We start from the raw sequence: 16,204 nt of genomic DNA on the forward strand, positions 1-16,204 counted from the left end.
GGAAATATGAGTTTTGTTTTTAACTTACCATAGAAACTTTCCCTTGAAGGAAGTTGTATTTCTTTAAACTTCTCAAATGAATCCATATAGTCATACGGATTATTCCCTTTTGTCATAAGAGACCAATCTCTTCTTGATTTGAGAAATGTGATTTAAGATTTGGTAAGTTTTTAATATTTGATGCTAAGTTAGATAATGGACTTGCCATAAACTTGTATGTATCAAGAAATCTGGTATGGGTTATGGGGGATGTATGAATTGTTTTTGTGAATGAGATGTATTTTTGATCTGTGTTAGGAATGGCAGAAATATCTCCAGATGTCTTTGAAAGTTCATTTATAAATAGATGTGTGTCATAGTGAGTGTTGTGAAGAAAGACAAGAATAAAGTTTGGAGGCTTGCAATTAAGATTACAACGGGAATGAGCTGGACCTCTATATTAACCAGTAAGATGAAAGTGATCCCTAACCTTGACCTCTCCCTCAATTTTCTCTTCACAAATATGACATACTGTTCTTTCTAAATTCCTTTTTCTCTCCCTTTGTTAATGACATTGGTTTATAGGTTTTAACCATAATTTCTCTTAGTCTAAAACAGTCTTTTTCCAATTGTCTTACAAACTCCTCTGAGGCATCTTTTCCTCTATAAAGTTCTAACTTGGATTCATCACCAACAGATGATTTGATATAATAACAGAAACCACAAGGAGTATGTTTTTGATATTTATTTGTGGATGATTTATTTGGATTTGGTGAAACAGTATTTATCTTTTCAAGGATACTTTCAAAATCAGCATTTATCACAAACGGATGTTTTATAGATTTGTTAAAATCTTTGAATGATATGTTTGAATATGCTTTTGGTAAATTGATTACGGTTGATTTATGATTACTACAACATTTCAAATGTTGATTTCATCATTCTTTTGTGTGAAAGGAGTTGAGACATCTCTTACAAGGATACGTTTTACATTTTCTCTAATATAGTTGTGATTTGGTTAATCTTGAGAAAATTTTGATGAAAGCATAATGTGATTTTTCCTTTGAAGTAAAGTAGAGAAGGTCAATGTGTGTTTCATCATTTTTATAGTTGTTTGAAAATTTTAATATCTGAACTTTATCCATTAATCCATATACATTAACACATACATTATTCATTTTCTCAAATTTAGGAATATCTCTCAATGACATTGGAAACTTAAAATCTTTAACATTTAATGTATTCTCGTATTTCTTATAATGGTCAACCCTCTCAGGATTCCATTGTGGAGGATGTAAGTGAGCAAGAACAGACCATAGAAAACATTTTTTTATCTTTGTTTTGAATATTAACAACCGCTTTCTTAAGTTTTATCTCTTTTGGTAAATCAATATAAAAAGAAGCTTGAAGAGGATCTGATTTTAAGATGTGTATATCTAAAAAGATTATTTTTGCAATCATAAATCCACTACCTACTACAGTATTATCAATATGTTGTTCTTGTCTCTGGAGTTCATCGTAAACATCACATCTTAGAAAATCTTGAAATGATGAGATAAAGTGAGTGTTTGTCCTCATATAGGGAGTGGTTTCATCACCTTGTCTTACCATATTCAATTTTACTCCCATATAAAATATAAAACTTTTCATTTCACTTAATGTGTTTTTAATTATAGTTTCAATACATTGTTTAACCATATCAACAGCTTCCATGATTGAAGATGGTTCAGGGTCTTGAAAGCGAAACAATATTATTTTTATATGCCCTTTAAATGCCCCATCGGTGTTTTCAATGGAGAATTTAGTGGCACCTTCAATTTCTTCATTGTTCTTGTGTTTGTGTGATTGAAGGTGTTTATTATAATTTTTTTTAAAAGAATATCATTATCACATCTGTTACAATGTTTTGTTTCTTGGTCAAGTGAAGATATTTGTCTGAAAAGATTGAATGTGTGTTTGTTGGTTTGAAGGTGTTTTTTATAACATATTTAGCTTCATGACTACAAACATCGCAGTACGTTGTATTCACCATATTTATATCACAAAACTTTGCTTAAAATAAAATTTCCTTGATGAAAATTTTGTTTAATCCATAGGTGAATCTGTGCTTTAAACCATTGTATCCTACAACTTTTTTTCACTTAATAAATACAATGTATCAAGACACAAAAGACAGGTTTCAATCAATCTCTTCATTTGTAAAAGATACTGAGAAATATGTCGAGGATGTAAAATTGAATAAAGATAAATATAACAACTATTGGATAAAAACAATTATGGTGAATAATATGAGTTCTTCAATTTCCTTCAGTGGAAGGGCTTTTAGTACATCTGGAAGAACATCAATTAAAGCATCTCAAGCAAAAGTTTCTCCTCTCCTTCTGGCAATATATTCAAAACTAGAAAAAGCAATGTAACAAGAAAAAGTATCAAAAAAGAAAAACCGCATGGATGAAGCTTTAGAAAGAAAAGATAAGACCATCTGTAATATGCAAGGAGAAATTTGTATTTTTTTTCAACAACCCTAAAGATTTCAATCCTGATGAAATAAAGGATGTTAATATATCAGGTGAAATGACATTTCATTCAATAGTAGTTAAGGACCATTTTAAAATTACCTTTAATATAAAAAATGTAGTCGTTGAATTTGTTTATGAAAAAAAGTATATAGATATAGATGGTCATGTTTTTTTCTACTAATTAAATATGAGTCATTATTCAACTGAAGATTTTGAAGATTATGAGAGTGATGATAGTATCTCTGTTGGAATAGAGGACAGTTATGATACCGAGAGTTTGTGTTCAAACGATAGTTATGAAAGTAGTTTGGAAGATGATTGTGAAAGCACCAATCAAAGTACCGAAGATGAATTTTATTTGAAGTAAAGTTTTACTTTATAAATTTGAATAGTATACTAGATCTTGAGCCCCTTGAATTCCCTGATTCTCCATATGACAAATTTTAGAATTATCCTGCAAGTGATAGAGTGGGATTAAACAGAGTCAAAAGCCTATAAACAATGTATATTCTGTGATTATCTTCTAATTAATGATAAAAAATATAAAAAGGAATATAATTTTTTTTCGATTTGCACCAAAAATGAATTACTTTGCAAGATTGATTAGAGAAATGAATGTAAAGTATGAGGATGATAACACACCTTTCTTTACAATGGAAGAAACTGAACGTATTGGAGAAATGTTCAAAGGATTGTTGTTATATATTATTCACGATTGCCATTTTCAGGGAAATATCAACACAAGATATTGTATAAATAAAATAATGGATTATCTTGAAATTATACTCGAAATTAGGATAAAATATAGTTTCTAAAAAAGCCAATAATAAATTAAATAACCTTTTTTCCAAATATATAAATGAATGATTTTTTTACCCATTTGGGAAAATAAGATAAAATTTAACAACCATAAAAATCTTCCAAATTCATGAACATGCCTCATAGTTGGTTCAAGCGGATGTGGAAAAACCTGCTTACTTTTAAAAATGCTCCTTACTCCCAACTTTTTAGATTATGATAATTTAATAATTTTTACAAAGTCAAGTTTTCAACCTGAGTTTCAACGACTCTCACAAGATTTAATGCTGGTCTTAAAAAGAAGATATTATCAGTTTATTTAAACCTCAAAACAAACTAAATGATTACAACATTGAAGATATAATACAACTATTTTGTGATACACAGATATATAAAAAGAAATCAAAGCCGATAACTTGTATTCTTAGTGATAATACGGATGATATACCTTCTCCCCAAGATTTGGATAAATCAAAAAAGAACCTCGTTATCTTTGATGATTGTGTTAATGAGAGAAACCAAAAGGTAATGGAGAGCTACTACACAAGAGGGAGACATTCTTCATGTAATTGTATTTATCTTAGTCAATCATACTTTCAACTTCCTCGTCGCTCAATACGAAACAATGCTAATACCTTTATTTTATTCAAGTTAAATTCAATAGATATAAACAATTTTTGGAGAGACAATTGTTCTACATTATGTAGTAAAAAGGAATTTGGGGGATTATATGAAGCACATGACTGAAAAATATAAATATATTGTTGTGAAACAAGATGAGATATAAAGGGATATATATATATTTTTATTTTATAAACAATTACAAATAGAAATGACAACTATTATTATAAGTCTTGTGGGTAAATCTGCTTCTGGAAAAAACTTTCATAAATCAAGGTTCTTGTTTCGTACAAATGAGAATATTGTAGCGGTGCCGGTGCGTTGGCCGCCAGCCGACCATTCTGACGGAGCCGCAAGTCAAGTCGGTCCAACCGATCGGCTGGAATATAGATCGTCGCCCGGATAAGTCCGAAGCCGATGGGTCCTTGTGCAAGAACCGTGAAGGGCCAATGTTTTTACCACGTGGTACAGGGTTATTTGCCAATTCTTCAAGATACCTAGAGACCAAGTGGCGATCTACCGAGCCTCCACACCCTCGACGGAACTCGTACGAAACAAGCTGCTTAAGCGAGCCTGTCCCGTGCGTGATTCTGAGCGGCTTAATCGCCGAGAACTGTCGGTCCGAATGTCCCCTTACGGCGGCCCAACGGCCTTCTAACTCCCAACACACGACATGGTCAGTCAATGAAAGAAATGGATGCGACGAGTTGAAAACATTAAACAATTGGGGTTTATTTATACAGTAAATCGGGGAACTAGGGAAGCACGCAAGAGGCAGGATTAAACCGACTATACGAAATGTAATGCAAATAAATACAGCACACGAAGCACTTAACAGTTCTCTACTTGTTAGATGGGCCCACGGACAAACGTACGCACACACACACACAATAAATGGTGGCTGATGCCTTTAATAAGGACTTCAGCTTGGAGGGACAGATGAGCTGAAGCCCAGAACCTATCTCAAACCTTTCCACCTCGTGTTGTCTTCAAGCTGTTCAGACCCGGGTTCCAGCAAGGGCGAGCTGGATCCAATCGCCGTGAGCCGCGATCCTTCCCAAGCTCCAGCGGATCCCCTCGCGCTCCGGACCACATGCTGGTGAGACGAAACACCGAGCCTTCCCGAAGATGCATCGCTTTCCAAGTAGAGCCAGCCGAACCAAGATGAGGCCACGAAGCAGAAAAAAGGCCGAACCAGAACAACTCAGAACCAGCACGACCCTTTGAACCACCGACTGAACAACAAACTCGAAGAACCACCAGCAGAACAACAACCACAAATAACTCAACCACCCTTGAACCAGGCCGACACTCCTCGACCATCAGGCCGAAGAAGAACCACGACAACCCGAACCAACTCCTCCGATGCACAACTCTCCGACGAACTCACGACAACCAACCAGCCACAACCCCCTCTTCCGATTAACAACTCTCCGATCCAAGCAGAGGGTCCCTTTCTTATCCCTATCGGCCCCCTCCCCACTCCCGGCATGACTCGTGCCCTCGTGCGCCATCCCCCACAACCGCGGGTTGGAGGGAGTTGTCTACGTCCTTGCATCACGAGACGGGAGGGTTCTTCTTCCTCTTTGCAGAGGAGGGGGAGAGTCGTTCTTCTTTGTGTTCTGATCGAACCCTAACTATTAAAATGAATCACAGCGCATTTAATCGATTTTTACCCAATAAACAATGGAAGGCGAGCTATCTATGGAACATGTACTTAACGAGATAACTGAGCTAAAGGACCTGAATGATGAGTGCAATAATGGTTTCCAGATTCGCAACACTACCCCCTCCCCTTTTTACAGACTCGTCCCGAGTCGTAAAATTTTCATGTGACCAGCATGTGTAAGTTTTCCCCTCGGAAATTTTACCTTCGGATCACTGAGTGCGACATTTCTTTATACATGTCCCAAAAATAAATAACCTAATGCACTGCGTAACTAACTAAACAAACTCACACAGACTCATTCGGACAACTTAACTAAAATTTCCAGCGCTAAAACCAACATGCAGGTGGGGTTCAACTTTTTTTTTTTTTTTACAATTTTTACCTATCTATTTACACTAACCATGGCCCAGGACCTGGCATCTGTGAAAGGGAAAAGGCAAAAGTCATTGCAGTCATTGGTGCAGGGGAATGGATGGAGATGGTAGCAAAACACAAAATGGACTGGATGCATGCAAAACACGGTGCATGGGCTGCTCAATGCAGTCCCCATGGTGTGGCTGCCTGCAGGGCAGCCCTTACAAAACTGGATGATCCTGGCGCACATGGTGATGGATGGACACGGGCAAACGCAACCAAGGGCTCGCAGGCATGGGGTCATGGCAGAGGCAGGCAAACGAGGCATGGCAAGGCAAGCTCATGCAGAACAGGCGGCTGCAGCACAACAGGCCGGCAGGTGAAGCTTGCCAACCTCTGGTGTGGTTCCATCAGGTCTGGAGGGAGTGCGGTAGTGCCAGCCGCTCTGAAGGCAGGCTCTGACCGAGCCTACTGTCTCCCCCCACTCTATTGCCTTTTCCTGTTTCTGTCCATACCCACTCCCTTAATTTGCCACACAACACAACAAAATTTATTTAGCCCCTCTTTATTTTTAATATTTTTATTTCCCTTTTATAATTGTCTCCCAAGCCCACCTTATAGTCTTTGTCCGACTAAGCTATCTCGTCAACCTAGCCTACTCCCAACCCCTAAAATCCTATTTTGAGGTGAATAGGGAGAACTAGCGTCCTGTCTCAAGGCCCAATGAAGCCTCAGAATGGTCTCCTCGGAGTTCAGCGATCTACCAAGGTGGGTCCAGCGGCCTACAATGAGCGAAGGGATGGATGGTGCAAAGGGGTACATCTCCTAACTATCCTAGTATTCATTAACCTGAAACTACCCCGGGGCTTTCCAAAAATGCCTGACACTTTTAAACTATCGCTTCTAAAAACCATGATTCCCGTCGCCTGTGTTGGTGTCCATTATAAATTTGGGCCTTGCCCTCAAATTTTCATTCGTGCCCTCGCACAATTTCGTGGCTGGGCAGCGTGGCTCAACTGACAGGAACTCCCCCTTTGCCGAACTCTAACCATGGCACCCCCAGGCCCGCAGGCTGTCTCCGAGCCGAGCTGCTCACTATGAACGTGGGGGGTTGCCCTCTCTGGCATTGCCCCCCTCCGATGCCCACGTCGCATGCTTGTGCCCCGGGTCCCTTTCCGAGGGTCGCCCGTGCCCACCACACTGCCCATGTGGCATTCTGGCGCTACGGGTCCCGTTTCCGACGGATCGCCCGTGCCCACTACACTATCCCGGCCCCTCTTGGGCCCTTGGCCTACTCTAGCCGACTAGTCTGGTGCCCGGGGTACCCTCTTAACCAATACTCACCTTTCAACAGCCACGCTCACAGCTGGTCCATGAACTCCTGCACCCCTCCAAATGGGTTTTGTGCCTTCTCTCGACACCAACAACAAAACGACCTCCTTTTTGTAAATTTAACTACCCACTAACTAACATTAAACTGATCCCGGGGTCCCTTGGGTGGGAATCACTCCTCCCCCCAATCAGTCATTCGCACCATGCATTCCACATTCACTCCATGCACACACTTGGGCCCGCTGTCCCACACTCATTCCTCACACACTTTCCATTTCTCAACTCACACCAACACTCTATACTGTCATCCTTCCAAATTAAATTCCCCTTAACTAACTTGTGCTCCTCGTCGTCCCTTATTCTCATGCACGTTCCTTTTAATCCTACGTAGTATAGCTAAGCTACGTCCCCACTACACATTCAATGTCTGTCACTGTCTCCAAAAATCAATTTCTAAATCTAACCTAACATTCCCACTAACTAACCATTCCACGGGCCCCATGAGGAACAACCCATGTCCCCATGAAGCCGGTCTAACTATCGCTAACCCATCCTGCTAACTAGTGCTCCTATGCCCCAAACAGGGGGGTCTCCCACCCCCTGCCTGGGAATCTTGTTTACCCGAAGTGGCGAGGCTTGCTTTTCTCTCTTTGTTTTTTTTTTTCTATGCGCACCAGCATGGTAACTCACAACCTGCGCTCTTTTCCCGTGACGTCGTGGCAGGTGTTCGAGTTTCGCGCTCCTCGTCCCTTCCTCTCGGACGGTAACATCTGGCAGGGATTTCCCTCCTGCCGGATTCCAACCATGTGGTTCAGCCATGACGTCACTGCGCATCACAAGCAAGCCTCGCGTTTCAAGCGGTTCCCCACACGAGCTCATAACCCACGCCGCGGAATCCTCGATGACATCACTCGCACCCTGAACTCTCGCGATTTCTTGCGCAAGCCGGGGTACGCGTAACGCACCGGGGAAACCGCTTAGCGCGCTCCGCACACAGAGCGTGCGGCGCAGGCCACACAGAGCTCTACACTCACGCTCACCTAGAAAATCCATCCGATCCAAATTCACAATTTCCAGCCTAACTTCTGTCCGTCCACGGGGTCGGCTTGTATCCACCGCAAGCGTTTCCGGACCGGATTTCACTCGCATAGGCGCGTCCGTGGCGGCCTCGTGCGAAGCACAGCACGGACCTCGCGCGCGCTGGTGTGCGAATCCGGCACTGTTCTCGAAATGGCTACGGCCGCTACATGGCCCTTGTCTCTTGTCTGGCGCCGTCTTTGTCGCAATTCCACGCATGCACTCCCGCGTGCCATGATGCTTCCCCACCTCGCCATGACACTTTCACCCGGACATGCGGTTGCGTTTTCCCACATACCAACCGCCATTTCCCTCTCATACCGCGACCTCACATATGCGGTTCCTCTCACACATGGTGCTTCACTCACGCTATGCGTACGTTTCAACACGCTTGCTGCACTCACACCTTTAACCACACACACCGGGACAATCACGCTGGAGAATTGCGCTCCCACAAGCGCTCCCGGGGTTTCTATACCCCCCAAGCTCCGCGTGTACCCATTCACAGCACTCACCCCCCTAACCTTGCATGGCACGACCGAACCCACATGGTCGTGATCCGCTTCAAGAGGGCATATTCCCTCCCCTCATTCCTGGAGGAGGCTTTCCTGCTGCTTGCATCGTGTCCCAACACATTCCCCAAGCTCAACCCCATTGTCCCTCACTATCCCTACCTGTGTGTGTTCGTCAATAGTTTCGTCCACTTCACCCTCTGTCTCCTCTATCTCCCGTGTCTCTGTTATTTCTTTTAATTCCTGCGTCTCCCTTTTTGTCTCCGTGAATTCCTCCATCGTCTCTTCCTGGATCTTCGTCTCTGTTTCCTCCTTCATTTTATTTAATTCATTCTCGACTCGGTCTATCTCCCGCATTTCTGGCAATACTTCTATTTCCTTTGTCGTCTCCCTTTGTGTCTCTGCTAATTCCGTCACCTCGTTCATTACCTCCGTTTATTCCTTCATTTCTTTTATTATCTGCGTCTCCGTCTGCTCGCTTATTATTTCCGTTTCTTCCTCGCTTTTCGTCTCTGCTGTTTCCTCTTTTGTCTCTTTTATTTCCTGCGTCCCCGTCACCTCCTTTAACTCTTCCGTCGTCACCTCGTGTCCGAGTTTTTTAGTTTCCCTGATAATTGTCGTGGCGGCGACGCTCGTCATCCTCTGTCCGAGTTCATACACTTCTCGTCCAATCGTCATTATTTTCTCCATCACTTCTTCCTCAACCGTCATCACGGTCCGAACAGGCGCCACACTCCCCCTCGACTCGGTATTTTCTTCATGTAGAGTCCTGGTCCCGTTTGCAAACTCTCGGAGCATTTTTATATCATCCGCCATTGCTCCCAGATTCCAATCCTTGCGCTTCATCGCAAGTTCCATGATGTCTATTGATTGCTGCATTGTCACCTGCCCTGGCCGCACCCACTGACCACATTCAGTGGTGCAGTTGTAGTAATAAAAATAACCAGATGAATGGCATAGCCACTTTTCCCAACCCAGGGGTAAAGATGTGTCCTCCTCACGGGTGTCCTGGACCATGGGTTCATCTAACTCTACATCACTATCATCGCTACCCACCTGGCTCAGCTCGTCTTGGCTGGACATGTTGCGTGCCGGGAATAAAATTTAAATGCTCGCAATTTGGGGACATGGGGGTTCGCTCCGTACACCCCTGATCCGAATCCGTCAATTTCGCTACGGAGACGGAGGGGTCCAAACTCTGCTCCTGAACACCAGTGTTACACAACTGGTGCTCTGCAAATTTACGGAGGTGGAAGCGGAGAGTTCGCCATCCCACTTCTGACACCAGTGTTACGGTGCCTGTGCACCGGCCGCCAGCCGACCGCTCTGACGGAGCCGCAAGTCGAGTCGGCCCGACCAATCGCCCGGAAGATGGTTCATGTCTCAGTCATTTACCATTGTGTCAAGATGAGAAAAATGAAAAACCGCTAAACAGAATAGAAATGCCTGGCTTATAAACTATGTTGGAGGAAGTTAGTTGGATCTTTGCCTGGAGTTGCCTCATTGTTCTCTTTCCTGTTTTTCAACAGCTCAGTAATTCTGGAAATTTTCCCCAAGCTTCATGTTTTCAGCTGCATTCAGACAGCTGACAGAATGTGTGTAATGTATTCATGTTTGAGTTTAATTTTAAAGAACATTGAGAGAAGTTTATCATTTCATTTCTGCTCAACAAAAATACTTAAACCAAAAACTAAGTTCCAAAGTAATGTTTGTGAATATACTCGATGGTGATGAATGTAATAGGAAAATTATGTTATTCCCCAAAGTAGAACATGGACAAATAGTGGGGCAGATAACAGCAATTTTTGAGAGGAATCGTGCAAATGATGATACAAGCATCAAATTTGGCACATTTGTTTTCCAGGGGATTCTAATCAAATCTGCTTGATTGGCCATTTGAAAATCGAAATTTTGGAAAAAAAAAAAAAAGGTCAAGATCACAAATCAATGTTGGATGCTGTAATGTACTGAATGGAAGATGCTCAGCAGGCAGACACGAGCGGAGGAACAGTCGAGCTGGGCTGTGCTGCACAGGCGCGAGCGCGGGCGTACTCTGCCCAGCGGCTCTCCTTTATTACGTATGCACACGCACAAGCCGCGTTCGACTACTGCATTCCTACGACGCCTCAGGCGGCGCGCACACCTTATATCCCTTGCAGATACGATGACCACTCTGACCACTCCCACACCACCATGCCCTTCCCCGTAGGCCCGCAGACTCCACCACAGATGCTGGCTGAGATTGGTGAATGTTTCAGAAACATCATCAAAGACGTTCCAAGTCTGCCATGCAGTTTTCTTACCTTTACCGCGGAAGGCAGACATGACGTCACATCCAGTGAACGCATGGAAGTATGGGATCCCTCCAGCTTTCTCAGGCCCTATTGCGGAAACTACCTCATGGACTGGAATCCATCGCGCCTTGGCTCCTTGGCAAAAGGCAATCCACATGTTCTCAAGACCTAGTTCCTCTAAGGATGGCAGTACAGATATTGCTATGACTAGTACGTCCGTGTCATTAGCCTTAATGATAATGGACTTGCTACCATCCGTCGTTGCATCCCTGGCGTGTACAAATATTCGAGTGTCAGCTTCTTCATGACAACATGGAGACACAGCATCCAGTGACTTCCTTGTGTTGCTAATGGCATCTTCTCCTTTTGTGACAATGACTGTGCTTGTCGTCTGTGCTTCACACATCTTTTCCACAAGGAAGTGAAACAGCTCAGTCTTGTTGCTGTCATCTCGAAGAAAGATTCTCCAGTTACTTGGGGTCTTACTGTTTCCTGTCACTCTTCTTCTGATTCTTTGCCCCCTTTTCGACCTTGCCTCGGACTTCAGACTTGACTTCTTGTACACATCAAACACTACGTCCACCCTCTCGTACCTGGCACCATAGGATTCCACCTTTGGGATGATGTCTTCTTTAGCATAGTCATCAAATATCTTTGAAGTGCGTGGAGGTAGGGCATTGATAAGTGCTGAGCCATCAATGATGACTGCATTTCCCCTTGGTTCTCTGTCTGGGATGTTCACTTGTGCTTTAAGAATTTCAGCCAGCTGTGACTTCAAATTTTTTTGAAGTTTTTTTTTTTTTCTTTAAATTTTTCAAAATTTGGATATTCAAATGACCAATCGGGCAGATTTGATCAGAAAGCCCTGCAGAACAGCAATGCCAAATTTGATGCTTGTATCATAATTTGCACGATTTTCTACTATCTACGACATTAAAATACTCATTGGTTCGCTCTTTGAGTGGAATGAAAATATGAAAGGAAAGAAGTGCTTTAATCAGTTAGTATCAATTTTACATTTGTTGTATGGGAGGGGGAGGAAATCAGTCTCCTATTTGAGGCTTTTGGGGCTTGAGTCAGGGAGTTTTTCCCTTTTTCCCCATTCATTTGAATGACTGCCTCAGAAGGCCCATTTATCCTCCACTCTTAACATATAGTATTGGAATAGAGCTGGAAAAAGGCCAGTGAAATCACTTGGTTGGAGTGTTGCACTTTATGGCTGCGAAAGTTGGACTCATAGAGCAGAAGATGAAAGGTGTATTAGCACTTTTGAATCATGGACTTGGAGGTGAATGCCAAGAGTGGCCTGGATGGAGTATAAAACAAATGAATGGGTTCCTGGTCGAGTGGGAGTTCGGGAGGGTGGTGGTCTCTTGAATGTCTTCAAAAAGGAGGAAGGTAGCAAAATACTGCCACTGGAACAGAAGACCTGAATGTGGGGTGTTAGCTTGTATTGGAAGTCTGGTGTTGGCTTAGTAGTTAGGGTGGCAGCTTGGGATCCTCGGGTCCTGAGTTCAAGCCCCGTTGGTCGCTGAATTAAAATACACCAGGAGGTTGACCTAGCCTGTCATCCTTCCGAGGTCGGCAAAATGAGCATCAGTGTACTGGTAAGGGGGACACTGCATCAGCGGAATAGCCACGTCCCAACTGATGCTGCAGCCAGCCGCCACAGGCTGCACGAGAGAGAGAGAAAGAGAAAGAGAAAGAGAAAGAGAAAGAGAAAGAGAAAGAGAAAGAGAAAGAGAAAGAGAAAGAGAAAGAGAAAGAGAAAGAGAAAGAGAAAGAGAAAGAGAAAGAGAAAGACAAACAGAAAGAGAAAGAGAAAGAGAAAGAGAAAGAGACAGAGAGACAGAGAGAGAGAGAGAAAGAAAGAGAGAGAGAGAGAGAGAGAGAGAGAGAGAGAGAGAGAGAGAGAGAGAGAGAGAGAGAGAGAGAGAGAGAGAGAGAGAGAGAGAGAGAGAGAGAGAGAGAGAGATATTGTATTGGAGGATTGATGGAGGGGAAGAACAAGATTCGTCGTCTCACTCTAACCTGGGTGGATAATTTGACGTTTTGGGCTGTTGGTGGGCTCCCTATTTTAAGAGACTGTGCTTTCTATTGCCAATAGACACCTTTAGCAGCTCCAGTGTGAATAATAAAAACAATAATAATATCACCTATGTTTCAAGCTTTTGTTGATGTACTTTGCTTTGTTTTGAATGGAGAAAAGTTTTCCTCAAACATATTTTCTGAGCATATAGCAAGAGTAACTTTATAGTTTTAGAACATTGCTCAGATTTTGTACAAATGGCTTTACCAGTTTGGCTCTGCCTTTGACATCTTCAGTTTCATCTGCTTGTTTGATATCATGCAGAGGAACAGTACCAACAAAGTTCAGCAGTTGCAGTGAGAATACCCTTGAAAATTTGCTGGTAGTGAAGAAAAGTGGGAGTTGCTTGAGGAATCAGCCAGTAGCAGGAGAGGGCCTTCGTCCTCAGGAATGCGGGAATAACATGCTGGAGGTTGGTGAGGAATGTGACTGTGGTAAGCCTGAGGTATGTATTTCATTTTCTTCATGCACTATGTCCTGATCTCTTAGATAATTATCGTAGAACTCATATCTCTTTTAGATGTCCTGATTCTGGATCTCCTCAATAGATGCACATATAATAGTACTGGATAAACACCATTAACGACCCTTCATTTAATGGATCTCAAAAATACACAAATCCTTGTAAGATCAGATTCATGACCACGGTCAAGGGGTAATATAGGAGCAATTAAACTAATTTGCAAATGCTCATAAAAAATACCCAAAAAAAGCAAATCAAGGTTTTATTCTGCTGTTAAGTTGTCAGCAATGGGAAGGTGATAAGCCGATATACTCAGCTTCATCGTGGGAGATTCCAATAATCCTGAAGGCCTTGATTTCCATGGTGTCAAGCTGAACAAGGTGTGATGTAGGGATGCCAATCCAGAGAGGAGAGCAGTCCTCCATCAAGCTGCGGATGAAAGCCTTATAGGTGTATAGGATGTCAGGTGTGCCAAGGAAGGATGTTGTATGACAGAGGATATCTAGTGAGTGGCTGGTTTTGGAGGCTAACTTTAAAATGTGGTTTGCCCAAGAAAGATCATGGCTGATGATGAGATCCAGAAGTTTCAATGACTGAACTTCCTCATAAGAATTGTTAAGAAAGTATTTGGGGAGGGGAGGAGAGTTGCCAGATGGTCCTTTCGGAGAGAGAGTGAAAGTGTAAGATTTGTCAGGATTGAAAACCACATTCCAAGAGTTTGATCATCTTGTGATTTTGTTAAGGTCTGAAGAGAGGGAAGAGGCTGCAGCCTGCCTGTCTGAATCATGAGGGATGTCATGGCCGAGGGTGGAGTCATGAGCAAATAGATAGAAAAGAGGTTTTTCCAGAGAGTCAGAGATCATTGATGAAGATCAGGAATAGGACTGGGCCCAGAACACTGCCTTGGGGCACTCCATCCTTGACAAGGAAAGGAGATGAAATGACTCCATTGAGAGCCACATGTTGACAACGAGAGTAGAGGAAGTTATTAACCCAAGAGTGCCAGTTGGCTTTGCATTCCATAGGCAGAGAGTTTGGAGAGTAAGTTGGGATGCCAGACTGTATCAAAACCATGAGATATGTCCAGTGTCAGCCCTGATCTTACATCTAACACAAAGAGCTTCCATCCATTGTTGGGTGAGTAGGAACAGCATGTCCAAGGAGGATTGACCTGATCAGAATTGGTGATCTGAGATGAACTGGTGATTTTAGACCCCTTTGACCATGAGACCCTTTTTAGACGTCATAAGACCCTTTTGACCCCTATCAACAATTCAGACACTTTAGGCCTAAAATTACACACTCTAGAGCATTGGCTCTCAACCTATGGTCCGCTTGTGGTCCAGAAGGTGGTCTGTAAGTTACTCCTCCCCCCCCCCCCCAGAAGTTATCTTCCAGGTTGTACATGTTTACGTTTACTCAATAAAAGCAGGATGCTCAATTTACCTCCTCAACATGTTGTGTGTGTGTGTGTGTGTGTGTGTGTGTGTGTGTGTGTGTGTGTGTGTGTGTGTGTGTGTGTGTGTGTGTGTGTGTGTGTGTGTGTGTGTGTGTGTGTGTGTGTGTGTGTGTGTGTGTGTGTGTTATTTCCAGCACTGTTCTACATTTGCTCACTTTTGATGCAATTCTAAGTGGAGCGTTCATAGCAGCCATTTGAACCGAAACGGATACAAATATTAACTTTCAGTTCGTGTTCAACAATGACGTTTATCATCTCAAGTCATCAAACATAAAAATTAGTTTTTGAAATGTTGTGAAAAAGGGGGGTAAGTGGTCTGTTGGAAAAATATAGACACCAAAGTGGTCCGTGTATTGTTAAAGGTTGGAAACCACTGCTCTAGAACCTTGTCCTGTGAGACCTTTTCAGGCCTTTGCTCTTTGGACCATTTAGACCTTTCAATTGCAATCAATGACCTTTCTTTTGCGAAATCTTTCCATTTATTTGCCGCACAAAATACACAACACAAAACAAGTCCTGGCAAGGGTCTGCAATCTTGGATCGCTCTTTCTTGTTAAATAATGGTGTGTTTATAACAAACATCTTATATAACATCTTACACATCGTAAAAGGTTTATCTGTTACAAAGCTGAAAGAGTGTTTATTTAGTATTGTGATGATTTGTAACAAGAATATTAAAAAAAAATTCAACACAAACAATTGATAAATATCCTTTGGGTGCAGATTAAGTTTTTCTGTTTTTGAGGATAATAAATCAGGATAACTTCTTAAGATCGAAAGCAAAACATTCTCAAAAGAAATCTTTTTTTTCTTCATGTAGGCTACTTTTTGTTCTTTCCAGTCATCAGTTTTGTTGTAAAGTTTTGTACATCCCCTTTCTTCCGAAGTTTTAGACGGGTGCAACGAATCATGTTTGTTTGATTTATTGTACAACATTTTGTATTGTGGCCCTGAGATTGAAAATTAAACAAAGCTTGTTTGTACAGAATTATAGCAATGACTTTGTTCTATTTTTGCTTGTAATATACCACATGTGTT

The 16,204-nt window shown here is 42.2% G+C and overlaps 2 protein-coding genes across 18 annotated transcripts in view; one reads left to right on the forward strand and one right to left on the reverse strand.

The window, feature by feature from the left end:
* The window catches only part of LOC147016116 (disintegrin and metalloproteinase domain-containing protein 9-like), a 112,269-nt gene that overhangs the window by 64,537 nt on the left and 31,528 nt on the right, over positions 1–16,204 (forward strand). For all 4 annotated transcript variants that reach the window (XM_085848840.1, XM_085848841.1, XM_085848842.1 and 1 more), the window contains one exon: positions 13,509–13,689. In XM_085848840.1, coding sequence (XP_085704966.1) covers positions 13,509–13,689 — 181 coding nt within the window. The remainder of the gene's footprint in view (positions 1–13,508; positions 13,690–16,204) is intronic.
* The window catches only part of LOC147016117 (uncharacterized), a 68,838-nt gene that overhangs the window by 8,627 nt on the left and 44,007 nt on the right, over positions 1–16,204 (reverse strand). The gene's annotated exons all lie outside the window — the stretch shown is intronic.

This window comes from Eptatretus burgeri, chromosome 12 (assembly GCF_056783735.1).
Source record: "Eptatretus burgeri isolate ZD-2024b chromosome 12, Ebu_testis_v1, whole genome shotgun sequence".
In the NCBI taxonomy this organism is placed as follows: Eukaryota; Metazoa; Chordata; class Myxini; order Myxiniformes; family Myxinidae; genus Eptatretus; species Eptatretus burgeri.